At 34.6% G+C, this 21051-nt stretch overlaps 2 protein-coding genes across 2 annotated transcripts in view; both read left to right on the top strand.

Annotated features, from left to right (window-relative positions):
* The window catches only part of LOC117206331 (HIV Tat-specific factor 1 homolog), a 57952-nt gene that overhangs the window by 19719 nt on the left and 17182 nt on the right, over window positions 1–21051 (top strand). The window lies entirely within an intron of this gene.
* LOC117206333 lies at window positions 5601–12287 on the top strand. Its single transcript, XM_033445575.1, has 2 exons — window positions 5601–5989; window positions 11965–12287. The coding sequence occupies exons 1-2, from the start codon at window positions 5751–5753 to the stop codon at window positions 12056–12058; spliced, it is 333 nt and encodes a 110-aa protein (XP_033301466.1). The 5' UTR covers window positions 5601–5750; the 3' UTR covers window positions 12059–12287.

Below are 21051 nucleotides of genomic sequence, written 5' to 3'. Positions count from 1 at the left end.
GAAATTCAATTTGTTTATAAAAAAACGAAAATCAAAAAGCATGAAATCTTCAGAAGCTTTTTTCATTATGATCAAATATACTTCGAAACTTATTACAGATTTGTTGGCATGCAGGTGTTGAAAGTAATTTTCGAAAAGCCTATTGTCTAGTTTTTTTCTTGTTTTTCCCTTAGTTTATGTACTCATTGTTGTTATTTCTGTTCTAGTTTGATGCTTGTTAAAAGTTCATAATAGATAGAAAGTATAAAATTAAAAATGCAAAAATCTGAATTGTAATGTTGAGTTAGTTATCGCGGTTGTTTCAGTTTTTTCCAAAAACTTGTTAAACGAGTTACATGGAGCAAAAGTATGTATTGTCTCTTTTCGTTCCATTTTTTTAGTTTCTAAAAATTGTATGGAAAATTTCGGTGATGTAATTGGAACAATGTTGCAATGTTGAAACAAAACTGCGATTCTATAAGATTGTTAGAGCGAAGAAGAAAGAAAGGGAAAATGAAAACTATATTCGCTATAGTTATATTTAGCTAAACTTAATTCGATTAAATCTTTTCTTAGAAGGAAAAAGTTTATTCGATATTTAATTTCGTAATTATTTAAAATAACGAAAGAATATAATCAATTAAAAAGTTCACTATTTACTAATTGCGTATTGATTTACTAAAATTTCCAGCTGAAGTTGACCAACTGGTTTTGGAAAATCAACTGATTTTCTTTTTGTACGTAGCATTAGGGAGTTCGTTAATTACGGTATTATTATAGTTTTTAGGCGAAGATGGTAGCTTACTGCATTATTATAACTTTAAAGTTCATAGCTCTCATTATAGAAATTATAACTTGAAAGCAATTTACGTGGAACAAGTGTGTAAAACTAGATATAGTTTATATCTCGTTTGTAAGATGACGCGATAAACCTTTTGAACGACGATATAAAGTTCGAAACTTTTATAACATTTACTGAATATTTCAGAAATGTAAATACATTATGTGCTATTTTATATCGTTAAATTGTTCTTATCTTCCTTTCATATCTTTTTATTTTTGTTGCCAAGTTATAGTTATGCTCTATGCCAAGCTACAGTTAGAATGAAACACTTTTACTACAAATAAAAAAGAGAATGGGGCTTTAAAAACTTGTCGCATTGTATATACATATACGTAACAAAAGAAAAAAGAAAATAAAGAAGGAAAAGGGAGAAACTGTATTTTTACCGCTAGCGCGGGTTTGTAAATATTTATAAAGTACCTTGATTTAAAAATCGTATTTACATTATCGATTGTACGTATTGCATAAAGAAAATTTGCGCTATTTTGTATCATAAAAACATGCAAAGCAATTGACTGATTAACGATATCATTTATGTTTTAATCATTAGCTATGAAATTATTCGTTTTAATTTTTTCCTTTTGCCAAGTATCTACACGTGTTTTATGCTGATGTGTTACCGAGTTATTCAATTCAGAGAAAACGGGGTCGCGTAATATTTAGGTTAATAATGTAAAATGGAACGAGGTTTCCAAGTAGATAATGTAACACGATCCGAACCCACTTTTTCTGCGTTGAATGCAACAAAATACGTGAATTTGAATTTTCCTTTTCTCCATAGTCGAACAAAATATCATTTACCTTTCTGCCATCCTTTTTATCATATCTCTGATTTTATGTTATCTTCATAAAGTTCCGCACTTCGCTTCAAAGCTTTTGAGATTCATAATTTTCTATTCACCGAATAGACTGCACAGAAGCTTTATGCTTCGTGTTCAAAAGTAATTTTTTCGGAAAAAGATACGTAACAGGAATGAGATGCCCTATTCGAATTGCAAATCCAAGAAATAGCCGAATGGTATATGTTTGCATATTTTTGAACATTTCTAAATATGCAATATTTTTCAAATATTTATCAGTAGACTCAACTCCACAAGACCAATCAACGCTCCACGCTCCACAAAATTCATTACTAGAAAGAAAATGCTAGAAAGAAAATCACGTTCTTTCAATTCTTTGAAGCAGCAGTCACTGAAGATTAGAAGAGAAGCACGCAATAAGTGAAACCTATTTTTTACAGGAAAGCGAGACTTACGTTTTTAGACCTATCGTGTGTTTCGTTTTTAGTTATGTCGTATTGAAATCCCATCAAGCAAATTATTTAGAAAGTGGAATTTCGTGTAGCCGTCAGTTATTTTTGCGGAAAGGAATTTTACAAAGTGCTCTCGATACAGTTGCTCGGTGTACAGCTCCCAGGCTCTTTCGCACAGTTAATCGTGAATAAATCCACGGGTGCTTTCCTGCATGACTCATAAGACACGCGAAGAATATACAAGTTTTCTCTTGACGGCGCGCCGCCTCGATTATTCAGATTTCAGATGTTGCATTACACCGTGGATATTGCATCGTTGGCTGTTTTCGCTGGTTCCTCGGCACGCTGTGTTTAATCAGTGCGGGGCGATCTGACCGAGGTCGCCGACGAATTCAGGGCAGACAAGAGCGAACGAGCGGTGAAATCGCGCGGTTTTACTCACTTTTTATCATCTCCGCGAGATTTCGACGTTGTTCCGCGTGATCGCAGATAAACGAGGCATCTCGCGGACGAAAATCCTTTTGCTGTTTTTTTTGCCGCTTTTTCAAACCAGTTCCGCCGCTTTTTAATAACGTTCCCTCGAAGTTTCCTCTGATCGTCCCATACGTTGAACGCCTCGAAGAACGCGATAAATCTTTGAGTTTCGTCGAGTCTTGAAAGTTTTCGAGGAAACCAGCTTTGCTTCGACTTGAATTTTTCGCAACTTCTAACTGAGTCCGGTTATTTCAATTATTTAGACTTGGTTGATGCGAGTTGTTTGATTTCGTCTCTTTTATCTGTTTTGTGTATTTAACAGATTCGAGAATGTTTTCATCTACTTTTTATTTGAACATTGCAAGGCAGATAAGTGAATGAAATACGATTGAACGTATCGTTGGACAAATTAGATATACGAAGACTCGGCTCGAATATGTATATTCTCCAATTTATTCTCTCCTACTCGTTTGGATTTATCAACTCGGTTGCATACTCGGTTTTGAAACGTCATATTATATATCTTTTATATTTATAATTATTGCTGTTGTACGATATAAATTTCTGTTTCGAATGCATCTCAAAACCACGATAACATTCGTGCATGGAAATCGTAGAATTTAAAAAATAGTGGTAGTTTACACTTTACAGTAGATTTTGCACTATATTTTAGGTTAAAAATTGGTTGATATTTCACGATTATTTCATATTCTACGGGACAATGCAGTTTCTCAGAATTATCTAGAATTAATAACTAATGGAATACTTGCATTTTGGATTGCTACGTACCATGGAGAGGAATTAGCGTTTCAAATTCGTGGCTTGGCAACTTGTAACTCGGTTTCAGCTTGAAGTCGTTGCAATACAATGCGTTGTTGTATCCTGTCGAAAATTATTCTGTATGCAGTTTGGCTGTCAAATTTTCATAACAAATTTCCGTTGCTGCCCTTTAATTACGTACCTGATCGTAATCTCGTTATTACTCAAGTGATCGCGCTGCATATTATAAGATATTTTGTCAACAAATCTATTAAACTTTTATGCGTTCTATACATATGTACATATATATATTACTTATTTTTCCACTATTCGAATATTCTGTTGTCCGAACAGAATGCCTGCTGATAACAAGTATTTCCTTGTGAAAAAAGTGATTGCTGTATTTTCTGCCAGATCCATTATCCGACCATTTTATACATCTAAGAGTCAACCCGCTGATCGTGCACGTTTGCACACGTTGTAAAACAATTCGCGAGAAGGAAAAGCGTGCTGGGGTTAATCGTCGGTGAACGAGCGTAGAGGAAGCGTGGTTTCGTCTGGGAAAGAGAGGAGGAGAACCGGTAGTCTTAGTCGTAGGTCGTAGACTGTAGACGAAGGGGGAGACAGCAACTCGATCTAGCGACGATCCCGACCGGATACCTGAACGGATACGTTCTTCTTCGCCTATACGATCGATCTCTGGGTCGTTTTCCACGAAAGGAACGCATGTCGCGGAACGTTCTCGTTGCCAACTAACATAGTAGCGCAACTGAAACTGGAATTCGAGTATCAATAATTTACCGCATCGTATGTTCTTCGAGCAAAGCGAACAACCGCTGCGGAATTTGTTCGCGAATTAACGAGAACCGAGGAAAAATGTTAACTAGACGCGCAGGTGTCAAGCGGAAGATCGACACGAGGTTAACTGGTTCCGACGAAGAAAGGTATCCTTTCGAGTTAGCAGTGTCATTTCCGGTTGAACGTGACGGAAATCCACGGTGTCTGTACCCGTGACGAAGGCACAGAAACTCATTTCTTGCGAGAAAACAATCATTTTCCTGACACAAAGCGTGGGTCGTGGGCGAATAGAACGTTTAATTGTGATGTTAAATCATTGGATGAACGTAGCTCGTATTATACGTGGATGTTGAGTCTGTGGTCTTAGGACAGAAAGTTTCATTAAACAGGCTTTTTTGCAACTTTGTTCCTAGAGTATCGGGATTTTAGCGTTTTATGAAGTTTGATGTTCGTTGTGGAGATATCGAAGAATACGGCTATAAAAAGTATTTAAATAACATTGTATTTATTATAGCATTTACACACTAATTAATTAGAATCAAGTTTTTATCGCAAAACTGCTCGCATGAAATATAGAATGTTGTTGCAATTAGGTGGTAGATTTTATAAGTTTACATTACATCGTAAACATCAATATTCACAAATATTCCGTGATCAAAATATTCATAATACGCAGTGTTAAAATTGACATTTAGGTGTAAATATATTCAATAATATTAAAATGTAAATATTTTACTATACGATATGATAATGCATTTCTTGTTAAAATGTTGAGATTATTCCATTTTAATTCTTTAAAAACGATTTCGTCAAACGCGTAGGAAAGAAATTACATTTGCACTAACGTAATAACTTTAACTGGTTTGTTCTAAAGTTAATTTCTAGAGACAGTAAGGGATGCCCAAATTTTAAGCAAACAATTTATTTACGAATGCCTTGTAAATTTCATAAGATATTTGAGAGGAAAATTACATTCATGGAAGCAGATGTAATTTCAATTTTCAGTAAAATGTAAATGCTCGTTTCATTTATTCCTCTTTCATTCTGTGCTCTTGGAATTTTTTATAATCGCATCAGAAAATTACTCGCGTTGCAAACTAAAATGTTCAAAGTGGATAGAATGACATAAATAATACGATAATATGTACACACGTTTTTAATGCAGGTTTAGAACTCATGTTCCTGTCACACTGTACTACGCTATACACAGCGCTCAAAAGTAGCGAGCATTATCGCTAAAAATATATTTCCTGACCGAACGGACGCACAAGACGTAATTTCAATTTATTTCACGCAAGACCTTCGCGTCATTCTTCCATACTTTACCACCATCTTTATCTTTCCTAAGCTCAACGATTGCAAGCAGGAATTTATATCGTCACCATTGCAATACTCTATTTTATTTAAGCATAAATCGAGAGAATTTAATCTCGTTCGAATAGCGGAATGCTCTTTCTACGCTATATACACTGTACTGTATGTTATTATACCAATGCAATGCCGGAAGAACGGAAGAATTTATGGCGATTCGATGGTTCGGCTGTGTGACCCTGCAAACCTTATAACTCGTGTAACCTGCCTTTTCGTCCACGATCGTCTGGTAATTTAATCTTCGCTTTAAATTACGATGTTCCTGTTGCTACGATGTTAGTTCTCGTTCACGTAACGAGTGACTTCGTTCTAATAAGTGTAATCAGCCAAGGTTTCTTGACGTCGAATGAAATTATCGGAACAATGTTGATTTCTCGATCGAAAAAAAAAAAGAAGAAGGAAAAATATCGATCTGATCGTATCACGCCGGTTAAAGACGTTCCGTTGGAAACATTGCAAATTTTCATCAGTATCTGCAAATACCGATGTAATTTAATCGTTAACATAATCAGGTGAGGACGGAAGCAATCGGATAGTTCAAATGATGCTGTGTCGTAATTTTAAGTTCTTTTCCAAAATAAGTGGTTTGATACTCAATGGAATATTTAATGAGACATTTTATTTAATCATTGTTTTATTAAAATACGTATTTTAACGACCGACTGTGAACGTTTAATTAATACTTAATTTTATGAGTTACAGTGTTGGTAATTGGATTTAAACGGTCGTGTCGTAAAATTGTTTTTGCATAAATTGACTTAAATTGAAATTACATGAATTAGAGCGACGTACTATAGTGGGTTTTAATCTGTGTATAAATTTATGGTTAAATTATTTATATTTGTATGAAATTTATCTTCGTCAAATTTATAGAGAAATAGAAACTTACTTCTTCGATATTTTTGAAATGTTAAACCAAGAACGATATTTTTAATCTTGATAAATTAGATAAGCCAGAACTTCATTCGATAACTTAAAAATAATCTTGTTTATGGCCATTTTGTTCGTACGACATTTCTTTAGCGAAGTAATATTCCGAGTTAGAGAGTTAGTTCAGCGTACACGAAATACAGGGAATTTCACGAATTAAAGAATGCAACGTTGTCTCGGTGACTGGAGCTTCTATTGCGTTTTGAAAAAATTATGAGGACATATAAATTTTTGGCGAGCCGGTAGCGAGCTGCGAGCGTGTCGCATTAATTTCGTACGACTGCGCTGAAATTTAGTTACGCGCGATATATTCGTGGTTGGCGGCAAACCGCGAAATTGGATTCGAAGAAAAGACTGAACAATTTTTTCTTGCAAAGTAGTCCGTCATAATGCTAAAAACGAGTGAACTTTTCTAATATAAAATGCAGGAAAATATGCCATTTTTTAAAACCTGTAGGCCCTCGTTTATTAGAATGGATTATCGGAATATCGATTATTGGAAAATTTGAGGGTGGACCAGCGTAAAAAAGATTATATAACAAGGATAGAAACTGAAAGAAATTGTTACACTTTTATTCAGAAATTTTTGCTTCTGTTTAATATTAATATTTATAAGATAGGGTCGAACTCTATTTACCTACCTGAACTTCATTTATGCGAACGAAATTTTAATTAATAGCCGATTAAATACGCTTGAAATACAATTTGAATACTATTTATATTAAAATATGGAATGTACAAATTCATGCATAAAAGATTAGAATTTGTAATTAGAACGAGGACAAAGTGAAACGATGGCTACAAAAACTTATTCAGTTCATTAAAACGCGTGCGACTAAATCGTAGAGATAATTGCAAGACATAAATTCGAAGCAAAACTTCGGCTATTTCATCGGCCCAACGTAATTATACTGAAATTATGTTACTGAAATTGAATCTAAATATTCTGTAGAAATTATTTTATTGATCTGAATAGGTATATACGGATTTTAAGTGTGAAGGGTAAAATTCATTGGTTACTCCATGAGTTTCCAGGTCAGTTTCGAAAGTACATTAACATGAGATCATGTACATTGTGAATCTCTTTCTTTCTTTTTTTTGATTGGCAACTCTATTGGTATTATCGTATTACGATTGTGAGTCATCCTCGTGAAATTGTGATTGACTCATCCATTCATGGATAAGCATAATTTGTCAAATACAAATTCGAATGACGGAACGATCGACTACTTTAAATTCATTGTTTCCATTCGCTTGAGTCACGCATAGTCTCAGTGATACGTAATCCCATGAATGGCCGATGTTCTCACGAAATATTTATCCATGGAACTTTCACGGTTAGAGGACCGTTATATGTATATTGGAAGTGCTCGCATGTCCCAAAGAATAATCTATCGAAACGATAGGAATTATTAAGCTTTCTCATTGACATAAGTTCTCTAGAAAGTATTTGGACAATTTTATTTTAACGTTGGGAACGTTTTTCGAAAAGTGAAGGACAGCTAAATCTAACGATATAAATATCATATCGTAGGTTAATCAAGTAGGAAGTTGAGATAAAAATTGGTTTCTTTGCTTTGAAAGGACAAGAATCAAGGAGCTGTCTTATCAACGTAATGTAAAGAATGCCACTGTTTTTCGTCATTTTTGAATTTTCCATCGCCCCGGTTACATTGCCTGATATTTTTCAACTTGCAACCAAGAAAAGTACTCAAAGGGATACGATAGCGTTTTCAGATACATAGATACTCGAGAGGGAAGTGAATCAGGCTGCTTCCACTCAAGCTACTCTCGTGCAAACACTTGACTTATCAGCCGTTTCGCTTTAATAAGCTAATCGATTCGTATGTATAATTGCTAATGGATATCTTATCGCTGCTGCGGTTATGTTTTCATATTTAATATGAGCTGCATACAATGCAATCTAAATGAATCTAGATCACCATTACGTCTCTTTTCGTGATAGCTAACGGGATTGCGTATTTCGGTTATCGGTTTTCCAATGATAATAATACCGCGACCGAATATTTTCCTAATGATTATTCGTTACGATTTTACTATACTATTTTTTTTTAAGTGGATTATTACGAAGCAGTTTTGCAGAATTATAAATAGCATAATAGTCCACGGCGAGAACAGACTTTGCTTATCTTCGAGGTATTATGGCTTGGTACCGATGTCTTGAAATCGTTTATTTCTTATTAAATGATAATACTTCGGTGAATGAGTCTCTCGGAAGCGGGATTGACCAAACGCTTTTGTCGATTCCTTAGTTTCATTATATAAGCGGATGATCAATCTACAATTCTCAAGAAACAGAGTGGTCCATAAAGACCTTAATCGATATAAATATAATAATTTACAGAATAAACATTCAAATATCTGGAAGAAATTTATTTTGTCGATCTTTAAGAATGTTATCTGATACTTTATCCGAATATTACGTGAGTTGTAGGAGAGAAATTTTCACGTTCACATTTCTGAAATGTGAAACGTTATATAAAGAATCCCTTTTGCATTTAATTAATACGAACGCTCTTAGCCAGCAAATATCGAAGGTGATATTTCCACGAATTTCTCGGCGCGAACCGAATTCAGTGTGTTCGATGAATTTAAATTAGTTGCGCGCTGTCGTGGAATCTTCCTTTCGCGTAAACATCCATGAATCCATGAACGATCTTCGCTGCATTTTATAATAACGTTTCTGGCTAATGGCATCAGATGAATCATGAGCTGCAGGCCACGTCTCGAAGCTGAAATCGCGTAGGCGTCCAGCGCAGCGTGGCCGAATAGTTCGATGATAACACGATCTCCTCATTTAGATAAATTAATCTAACTAGTACCTTGTGCTCTGTTCATACCCAGGCCCCGGTATCCTTTATCCATACATACTGCCAGCTCGAAGCTGTAATTATCTTTCACCAACGGCAGTGGTGTCTCTGAAGCACGGCCACACGCTTGATACTCGTCGATACCCGTTTCATGTCGATGCAATTAAAATAATAGCAGCACCCTGGATCCTAATTTCGCGCAACCTTATGCCAAAGAACGATAGGAATCCGGTGATACAGAGGTTTTCAATAAGAGATCGATGATATATTTTATTAACTTTCAAGAGAATATTGCTGGATTGTAGTTATCGATTTTGAGAATATTTTGGTATATGACGAGTGTAAAAAAAAATATTCAATGAATATTGACTTTCATCGATAGTGTTGCACAGCGTAGAGGTGAAAATTATCCTCCAGTGTAATTTAAGGGTTGTAAAAATATTTGAGTAAATATCTTGGAAATTATTACAGCTAGAGTAAAAGTGTAAATGGATAAACTTAAAATGATTTCGAAATCCAATATAATTCAATATAATCGTGGATGTTAATCAAATATTCTATAATTTTTATTTCGTAATCTTGTACTGTATAATTGACAAAAATTCACACCTCCGGAAATTTTCTATTTCTCTCATTTGTTGAGAATTATACGAATTTTCAATTTATTTTTACGTGGAAAGATACCAATGAGCAGAGTTAAACACCATCATTTCTTCGCGATGATCGGTGCAACGATAATTACAGGGTTAATGCCTACGTGCAACTGACTCACAAATAAGAGTCTACGAAAGGAGCAAGATTCCCTTAAACATATGTTCGTAGGCGCGCAGGACGTCAGAAGCGCGTTTTCCGCTCTGCCATTATCCAATTACCGAATCGTATCTACCTACGGGATACTGAAATGTAATTTAAGAAAATTACATAACGTCAACCGTTGAAAAGTTTTAGCGACGTTCATGACACATGATAATAGGATTTATATATTTTTCTATTAATTTCACAATGTGTCACCGAAATGTCAACTCGGTGTAATCTCAATGGACTGAAAAATGTCTCTTCCATCTATCCGTTTTATTAAACAGTTTCATGAAAAGGAAAAATCATTAAAGCACTTCTGAATACAGCGAGCGTCGTTTGGTTGAACGAAGTAATGAGAAATCTGAGTACAAAAGTGATTTGAATAATTAGCACGATGTCATACAATTATTCATCCTCGACGCATAATAAACTGCAATCAATTATGTAAAATTTTTCATAATCTGGAAAATCGCATAAAAGTCACTGATTTAATTGTCGATATTCAGTTACGATTGCTGCACAATCTTGATGTAAAATCAATTTACCGCATTTTTATTATCGAAGGCAACTGCCATCTAAATCAATATCAACTTTTATGCATATCTTCGTTTTTCAATGATATTCGCATTCCTTTCGTATTTCCAATGATAAAGTGTCACAGTCAAGTGTTTTTACTGTCTACGATGTCTAGTTGTACTCGTAATATTACGCGATCACTTCAGTAGTAATAAGAATTCAATAGTAAGATTTATTTAAAGCCATAAATGGATAATTTTCTCATCTTTAATATTCTTTTTAAATAATACACAATATTCCCCTTATCTTAATATTCCCTTATTTTTATCTTAAAAACAGTCATTAAAGAATAACGTACAATTATTTTAACTTAAGAACACAAAAAGAGACACTCGTTTTTCTCTAGGGAAGGGAACTTGTAGTCCCTGTATAATAACTTTTATAATTTCTTTTCTATAGTATGTTCTATACTGTATCTTCTGTAACAAAATAACATATTCCACTTTGCTTTATCGATGCAATATATTTTATTCACACGGTTACAGTCTCCGTTTAAGGAGTCGATAGTAAGTTAATTTGCAAGGGATATTGCCTACTAGGACGTCGATTAGTTAAATACGCGAAGAATGTGGTTTTGATCGTGAGTTTCGGTATTGGTAAATTTCGCGCAAAAAACGTTCGCAGAAAAGAATGTGTGTGGTTTCTATGCCGCTTCAGATACGTTAGTAATAAATTAATGTACAACTACGGGAACACGTGTGTTTCTAAGAAAACCTGGATTTCATTCGTTTACGATATAGAATGGAAATAGTTCATGAATAAACCGTTTGGAACGTACGATATATTTTTAACTAGCATGTCACGTCGCAATTATGTCGATCCCCGATCAATGCTGTAAACATTTTGAATTCATTTTGATTCTATTTTAGTTGTTACTCTTAAAACGTCGATAATTTTGATCTGACGTAATTTCGTATTATTGAATTATATTCGCGAAAATGTGAATTACATAAAAATCCGCAGTCCACAAATGAAATGTATTTATAATTCAATGATCTGTTATTAATATAACCTCTATTAATATGACACCACGATAGAGATATTATAGATTGCATAATTTCATGATAATTACAGTTACAATATTATAATATTATATAATGATATTCTATTATCTTTGATTCGATATTTGTAATTCATTTACCAGGTCATCCTGGACGTATTTTGATTGCATTTTATACGTTCAAAATATTTATGCTCTCTTTAATGCTTTTCAAATGGATTTTTCGTGAAAAGCCTATAAATCGTTTTTCGTTTATATTATTCGTATGGGCAATTTACCATTTATTCGATTTATTTTTCTCGCGAATGTTAGCGCACGCAATTGATAAATATGCGGCGTTTTATTTTATCAGCTTCTACAACGCTATTTTAAACATCACACGGCCTGTGAAAATGGCGTGTCAGTTCGTGCTGCACTTGGGTGCAGGTAATCAACAAGAGATTTAATGTGCATCGGTGACAGATTTGGATAAGCTCCAACTTCTTAATGATGATGGACATTCTCTAACTGTGTCTGCCAACAAAGATGTCACGTTCAATTAAAACTATACCGTGTCTTCAGGACCTTGTGAACCGTCTTCTCATCGATTATGATCAGTGGTGTCTTGAAAATTCGCCTGACATCGTTTAATTTATACTTGACCGTATATATTAAAAAACGTGTCGAAGTATGTAATAAAAGCATGGTATAACTGCTGTTTGATTGTATAGAATCGAAAAGAAACAGCCGTCTGAAATTTAAATGGAATATTTATTAAGAATTTATTTTTCTTTTTCCATGTTAAAATAAATTATCTATTCCGCGTTCAACCTGAAAAAATCCTTCGGACTTCACTTTGTAACATTTAATTCCATTAACGTTAATCTTTATATTCGTGATGTAAAAGGTTAATAATTCCTCCATACTTCTCACTTTTTCATACTATGCACTTTTTCGATCTGTATACAATCCGTCTCGTGTTAGCTTAAATTTTAAACGAACGATTTTTGTACGTAAAAACTCGATTAAAATACAACGTTATATCTGAAAGTCGATGGCTATAGTCTCGTTATTGATACAGAAATATTTATTTTATTAATTAATTATTAATTAAAAAACAATCGCATCAAATGCCATAATATTTAAATAAATTGGTTTCTTTTTAGATTTACGATACCATATTTAGTTACTTGGTAGAAGATATTCAACAAATATCCCTGATAAGGGATTGGGCTCTATAGTTCGCCCGATGGGAATGTTAATGCTTCTTTAGAATTAATGCGTTTTTTGTGTCGTGCATTGAAAAGGTAAATGGAGAGAGAAATTCATGCGAAAAATCCATTCTTTAAAACTTTGAAACTTTACGTTATCGTTGTACCGGAAGCTTACCAGTGATTTAATGAAATTCGTTGTCGTTAATTATTATCGAGCTTCATGACTGGCGTACAGACTCACGATGTATTCACGTTAATTAAAGTCACGTAGAGTGGTACACGTATCGACATCGACACAAGGGGGGAATCTTGTTAACATTTTTCCTGTTTGCCATTTTTACAATTAGTTATTTATTGCGCTTGTGTCACGCCCTATCACCGCACGAATGAGGTTTATGATTAATAACCGAGCGGATCCAGCTCGTTCTTATTAAATTGTAATTATGAGTGATCGATTCATCGAAGCTTTCGTACCTTACGAGATTGAAAGTCGAAGAACTTTGAAATTAAATTTCCTTGTCTTAATCATGATGTATTAACCTTAATAACATCTTGTTTACAAATCCGAGCAAATCCAAAAGTGGCGATAAAAATTCTTATTGAATCTTCTTATTTGACAAATGCAGAAGATGAACGCGATAAGTTGCATTTTCTGTATCTTGGATTGCTATCTAGAAATCCATAAAGTGCATGTAATACGCAAAAACATATAACATTAATATTATAAAAATTATAAAATACAGTGCTTCTTATGATATGTAATAAGTAATATAATTCCTAAATTTTATTATCCTAATTATGCTCATAGGTATATGAATTCGTATAAATAGCCACATTCTACTAGTACCGAATGTTTCACCTAGAGTCTGTTATTATCAATTTTCCTACTTAACATCGATTTCCTCGCATTTGGATTTAGTATAGTTGCAGTGCGATTGGTCACAGTCCTCGACGTAATTGGTCATTATTAATACCGGGAATTTCTTGTAAGAAGTCCGTCCACTTTCGATACGAGCCTTCCCTTCCACCAGTGAACGTGGACAGAGAATCAATTGTATGTATAAACGCGTATAAATAATGTTAACATTTAAATATCGCAAGTGTGCTGACCATTACGCAATGTGTTTTAAACACGAGCCAAATGCTGTATCCTGATATCTGAGAATCGTATTATGTGCTAACCTTGATGGTAGTCAGGAGGAATGGTAATTAGTATGTAGTATGTAATTACATAATCAAATCCAACGCGTCTGATATTTTGACATGATTCGCTGTTCTCAGACATTGGATTCTTTCTTCATTTCGTACATTTTCTTTTGTATGGAATTTAGTTTAATTTCAGGACAAATTTTGATGGTGCCTAGAGATTAATCTTTTTATTGTTTAATTTTATCTTTTGTCTCTTTTTTATTTATTTTTTTTTAGAGAGAATTATGAGAAGTACAAGATTAATTAACACATGTTTTTCAACAGAGATAACATTAATAATTTAAGGATTAAAATTTGTATGGAAACAATGATTGTGTGGTACATGTGTTAATTACAATGAAGGGTAAGGAACATGGTTAGATCATCGAAGTCATTGTGTCTTGACCAATTGATATTCGATCTGCTTTAAATAGTTCAAGGCTACCTATTAATAATAACTACCATTCGCTTGAAATTAACGGTATCGAATGTTGCTTACGCAATGGCTTAATAAAAATTACTTCCTGGAAAAATCCTAACGATATTTCCTTGAACTACTTAATTCTCCTATAATAAGAAGTGTTTTTATGCTGTACCTTATTAAAAGATTGCTAAAAGCATGCGCTTCCTTACTTGATGCTGATCCAAAGGAAATTTAACGCGTAGATGAAACGTTAAAACGTGCAAAATACTATTTGATCGAAGTAAATTTGCATAATATAAATTTGTAATATCGCATTTAATTTGTTTAGCGTTTAATATATTTATTTCTAAACTCCAAATTTATAAAAGTTTTCTTGTCACCTCGGAATAATACGATCAAGTTGTATATTATTTATGTAGCGTAAAATCATATTTCTGTGTGTTATGCTTTTGAAAAGAACAGAATGTTTATTTTAAATGCCTCTGTGTCCCTTGTGTCATTTTTTCAACTTGAAAAAGGTACGGAAAAAATGAAAATTCCAAACTCCAAGCGAAAAGATTACTGGTATCGGCTTGCAAGGGAACTAACGACGCATCGCGCAGGACGATACGATAGTAACACGCTCGATAATACTCCAGCCAGTGTGTAAATCAAATTTTACCCTTACGGACAGTTCCATTGATAATCGCGTGCACGAAGGTCAGTCAACTCCATGTGGTAATAATTTACTTGGTCAGGAGACAAGCTAAAACTGTGCATACTTGTGCACACACAGTCACGGAAGATGGGAAACTTCAGCTAGCTGAATTTACACTGCTCCGCCGCGCGACATTGCGAACACAAGAGGAAAAGGGAAGAATGCTTCGCAGGTTTTGTTTGAAGTAGCCCGTAACCTACACGATTTTGCTATTTTCCTCCATATAAGAATCGAGACTCGCTACTTTCCTTCTACCGTTACTTCGTATTTTGTATTCTTCTTTACCGCTTCTCCTTCCTTTTCCGCTTTTGTTTACAGAAAGGATCGCAGCTGCGAACTATGGATTTCCGTCGTTTTTTCGATACACTGAAGCGCCCCGAAGTGCTACAGCTCGATTTAGAGACGTTATTTATGGGTACGGTTTTCGGTAGCGTTTCCACGAGGAACTTGTTCCATTCGTTGCTGAATAGGGTGATGTTTCTTAAAGCCGGCGATCCACTGGGGCTAACGCGACACGCTTATTTCGATGAAACTTTATAGATACGTGATGTAGCCTTTTATAATCGTAAGAATATAATAGCCCAGCGATAGAGATGTTAGGCTAATTTCAGTAAAATTTATTTTAACGTTATTCTACTATTTCTGTCTGCGTGTCAATGCCCGACAGAAGGAGCGTTTCAATCGTGCCAAAAAGATAGTGTCGTTGACTGAAATCATTTACGTTTAAACTTCTCGTGTCGATGGTTTATAGTATGAAATACAAGGAAAGCGTAGTCTGCCAAGTCTTTCAGCGGAATGATTGCAATATACCATGATGACTTCTCTTCTCTTCCTGATCGAATGATCTCATTTTTTGTAATGAAATACAATATACGATCGTACAGGCACAGTTTCGATCGATTAATTTTCGTGAAATGCCATGCGTTTTCAATATGTGAAAGGGATGTGTTAAAGGAATTGTTACAGAAGATAACAGTAGAACAGAATATTATATGGAGAGAAAAACTAAACTAATTAATGAAACATACGGTGTATGGGAGCAGGCGTATACAGAATTTTGATTGGTTTTTAACATTAGGGTTTAACATCTGCAACAGCTGCGTCCTCTTCGCACGAAAAATTTATGGTCACCTTGACGCGTCTAATCAGTGGCTGATCGATACAAAAACGTAAATAAACGCAAAAAGAACGTAAATAAATCGTAAATAATCGATATAAGAACGTAAAAAGAGACGAAATATTTTATTAGATTTACCACACGAAGTTAAAGAATTTTCATGTGAAATATTTTTCCATATTTTCAATAGTTAAAAAAATAATGACGTGTATGCAAGTAAACCGGATATTGCGATTGTCAGTGCTGTTTCAACTATTCACTGTTCGCTCTGGATCATGAGAGCGCCGTTTTTCCATGAATCGCCCGTTGTATTCGTTCAAAGTGAAACAGTGTAAATTCGCCTTAAGCCGATCCAAGCTTAACCGAACCAAACTGCGTAACGCTAAATTGCCACAGCTCTCGACATAGACCCTTTGTATTTGTTTCAAAAGGCAATATTTAACAGTTTAACATATAGCATTTCAGTTGCGAACAAGACCACCATCCGTGCTTTCTATTCCAACGGAATTTCTTTCCTAAAAATCAGTAAATTTGTAAGCGCAATATCTCAAAAACTAATTGAAATCGATCGTATACATGAAAGATTAATGAATTCGTCTTCGGAAGCGGTATCGAACGATCTGAAGAGAAATAACACGAATTTGATTTGCACACTGCAAATTTAGGATGTGCACGGCGTGCCGCAATCATCAGGTCCTCCGCAGATGGCTCGGTTGCAGCACAATAGAAACAACAAGTAGCTATGGAGTTTCCCAACGGATGGGTCATGTAAAATTCATATAAAATGAATGATAAAAAAATTTGCTATCTGTTTTTTATCATCCGTATATTTATTAAATTTGCTTTTTTAAATTAGGACGTTCGGCGTTTACAACATTAAGTATTTAGCGTTAATTGTGTATTTATTGTTTATTCGTTTTTTGTTATTCGAATAAATTTTTATTGCTAATCGTAACAAGTTTATAAACTGGCAACTGACGAGCAGAAATAGTAGCGTGGCGTGGACCGAAAGGCTCCCGTGGTGGGCCTTGTGAGATCTCTGAAAAATTATTCACGATGCAATCTCGTATTAGCCCGAGCCAAATGGGCCTTCCAGGTACTTGAATTTGGCTTCGATGAAAAAGGTTCCATGTATTTGTATCGAATCGGTTTTTCAAATGGCCCGGCCAATTTAGCTCGCCAATAAGAACGATTCCGTATAAATGCAACCTGCCGGTGGATCTCCGGCTTTAGAAACGTTCTGTGTATCGTATTTTATGTTTTCAACGTTGTGGCCATATTTACTTCTTTGTGCATTGACGTTTATGGATTTTCATGTAAGTTGAGACTTCTTTGCGGTTTTACGGCTTGCTCTTTAAATTTTGAAGTGTGGTTTTACGAATGCAGAATGGAATGGAACGTTAACGTAATCATAAAAGGACTAATAGAGATTCCATTATGATATTGGAATAAGAAGTGGTTATAAAAATTGAAGTAACGCAGAAAACGATACTCTAATTGCTTTCAGCAGAATATAAAAATACCTAATAAAATTATTGATATTTCGTAAATGCACATATATGCTGAATAATTTGCCGTATTATCAACATATATCTTGCATAACTAGTTCTACTTGCATAAATATTCACAGTCAAGACATTAAATAGCACTTTTAATTTTTCTTTCCTCGTTCTTTCCCAACCGGAAAAATTAAACGATACTTAAAATATACCTGTTCCTCTTACTTATATATTTCACGATTCCAATTTGAAGATATACGTTCAGATAGAACCAACATACAGGGAATAAAAGTTTATCAAACTCGACGGTATTAAAAGTTGGCGAACTATGTTATCTCGAAACTTCTTACACCTGTTTAGCATACCAAGAACTTGGTTCACACGCTCGTTGCAACCTATGTAGGTGCTTCTTCTCCTAATTTCGTGCGCTAGGTTTGTCATCGCATCGCCGATCTTGGAAGTGCTATTAAGATGTGATTATTATCTTTGTGAACAGGGTAACGTGCAACCCCTTGAGTTACATGCTCTTCACGGCTTCTCAATTTTCGTTCATTACTTCTTTGCCATAATCGTGACTGTATTATTGGCCCCGAACGACACGAGCGACACAAGGATCTCGAGCTTCACGCGCACTATGCACACCGTGGTACAGTTAATGGAACTGATATCGTAAGATCGTAAATTCTTATACATTGCAAAATTGTTTCATTAAAACTGTACTGCTTGCAGCGTCTCAGTAAAATTGTACGATATTAAGTTCCTGTCCGTCTTTGCTCAATCGCAGCCGGACTTTTATCGTACTCTTGGAAGAGACGAAAGTAGAAAACTCCGAGTTCTTGTCATATACTTCCTGAACTGCGTTCCTATGAAAATTTTTACGTCCTATAAAGAGTCACAAATTATTCGCTTTAAACGTATCCTCAATATTTTCGAACATACTTAATAATTCGAAACGTAACTTTACCTCTTACCGAGTTTATTTAGATTGATTTTATGATCTTATTATGTTTCTTGTACCGACTATACACCGTGATGCATAGTGTTGCATACTTGCCAGGCGAATGCATGTAATTCAATGCGAGGCAGCAATTGGTGTAATGTAAGTGCAGTATAACCGCGGGAAGTGCGCTGGGTGGTCTGATTATATGAGATCTAGGTCTAAGATCCGAGCATCAAGCGGCGAGTAAAGATTGCATGCCTGCTTGCTTACATCTAGCTGCGTCACGTGTGCAAAATTAGCTTTGCACTCCTAACGCCTTTTAATTCTTCAAGTCGTTGGAAAACGAGGACCTCTCGCTTACAATCTTCCACGAAAGTGAAACGCGAGGGCTTTGTATTCTTTCGGGTTACCTACTTGTTGATTTATCAGAAGATTAGGATAGTTTGAATCAAAATAACGAAAGAAGAAAATTGACGAATCTCGTGACTTGTACGAGACTTTATATTCATTATTCTGCGTTTTATTAATTGGAAAGCATCTCTTTTCGAATACCTAACATATGTATGAGGAACATACTAATTACATGTAACATACTTTCTATTACTTTTTCCTCGAAAGTTAGTTGCAGTAATAGAAAAGTGGTGTATCTAGAAGCTTCTCGTTCGTTGTTTTCTTGCCGCGACACGTTCTTTTCGCTTCGATCGAGCGTTTATTATTTATTTTTATCATTAGCAACGTCAACAACCGGTGTAGCTTTCGCGGAAATATCGCTGCTTTCAGCGACGATAGCTCAGTTTCGCTAAAATGTGTACAAAAACGGACCAACTCTTGGGTCTAGTGCTGTATAGGTTTTCGATGTTTATGATGAGAAATAAAAATAGTATCGGAGGCCGATAGTCTGGCATCTACTGACCGATCGTTAATCTATAAATGTCTGCGCTTGTATAATAACGATCAGCAGTCTGTTTCATCAATCCGCAAAAATGTTTTACAAACTTACTGCACAAGCAATGTGAAGTTTGTTTTATCGCAGATTTTTGATACGTTTGCTTTTATAGATATTCTATATACATGTATCAGTAACAATAGTTTAACAATTACATTATGTAATAACGTAATCGAAGATCTCTCCATTAGAAAAATTATCATTATTCGTTTAGCTTGAGAGGTACGTGTGTGTATCTATGTACATATAACAAAATTAAAAAAACTTTTTTTTCGACAATCTCGAAGAGAGATATAACAATTTGTTTGGAAAATACTAATGTTAAAAGTATTGTAATTGATCATATTTGATATTGCTTTCTCTCGCGTTATAAATGATAAATTAACTTTATCAATTCAATAATTTGTGGACTTCGTATGAGATTGAATTTCATTTATTTTATTAAATTATTCGTTACTTCGCTCTTGTTAATTGATATTCTATTGTACGATTTCAATAACTTACATTCTCCTCATTTCCGTGCCATTTCGGCAACACAAGTAGATAACAAAAAGGGAGACAAGTTCCTGTAGCTTGTGAAGCTCGTATTTATTGAATCTGACATTCACATTGAAATGTTTCAGATAGCTACTTCAAAGGGGCATTGAAACGTTTGAAGTCTTCGATTCTTTTAAAATTTTGTAATATTTTATTTTTTAAAATTCACAGAACATTTTATTAAATTTATGTGAAACGGAAAATGTATCGAAATTTTAATAGCATTATTATTTAAAATTAGAAAGGCGCTATCTAATTTGTTCTGCTGTGGCTAATTCACGATTCAACGGTAGCAGTTGAGCTCATCAAGTTAAGTGCGTATTCGATAAAGTCATTACACCGCTTTTTCTGTTATGAATAAAGTTATTTTGCTAATACGTGATATTATTAGTAAACGTTTTTACGTTTTACTTTGCAGTGCTGTTATTGGTAATGACACAATTCCGATGCTAATTTGTAACTTGATTCAAGCACGAATAAAATCCGTGTTGCTTGGTTTGTTAAAATCCGCACGTGACACTTCCGATGCTCCCTTTCTGGATATGACGATCTCAGGTCAACTATTCTGCCCCTGTGAATTGTTGTGTTGTCGTCATTTTCGTAATTACAAAAGCTTTGCTGTTTGACAAGTGTCGTCACGATGACTCGAAGAAAACTGTTGGCTCGAAAGACTGCCAATAAACTGCAAAATCGTAGAAAGTAACGAAATATTTGTTTAATACTTGTTAGCAAAACTCTTAAAAAGATGTCGTTGTTAAGTAGTTTCTTTTTCCTGTGATCAATAGCATCGATGAATAGTGCAATTATCGTCGATGATCTTACGTACATTGTAATATTTGTCATGTGTTAACTTTATCTTATACGACAAATGGATACGAAGTGTCTCGTTTACGATATT

The sequence above is a fragment of the Bombus bifarius genome, unplaced genomic scaffold (genome assembly GCF_011952205.1).
Source record: "Bombus bifarius isolate JDL3187 unplaced genomic scaffold, Bbif_JDL3187 scf7180000008006, whole genome shotgun sequence".
In the NCBI taxonomy this organism is placed as follows: Eukaryota; Metazoa; Arthropoda; class Insecta; order Hymenoptera; family Apidae; genus Bombus; species Bombus bifarius.
The sequence above is the reverse complement of the archived record's forward strand: the minus strand, read 5'-3'. Positions and strand labels throughout refer to the sequence as shown.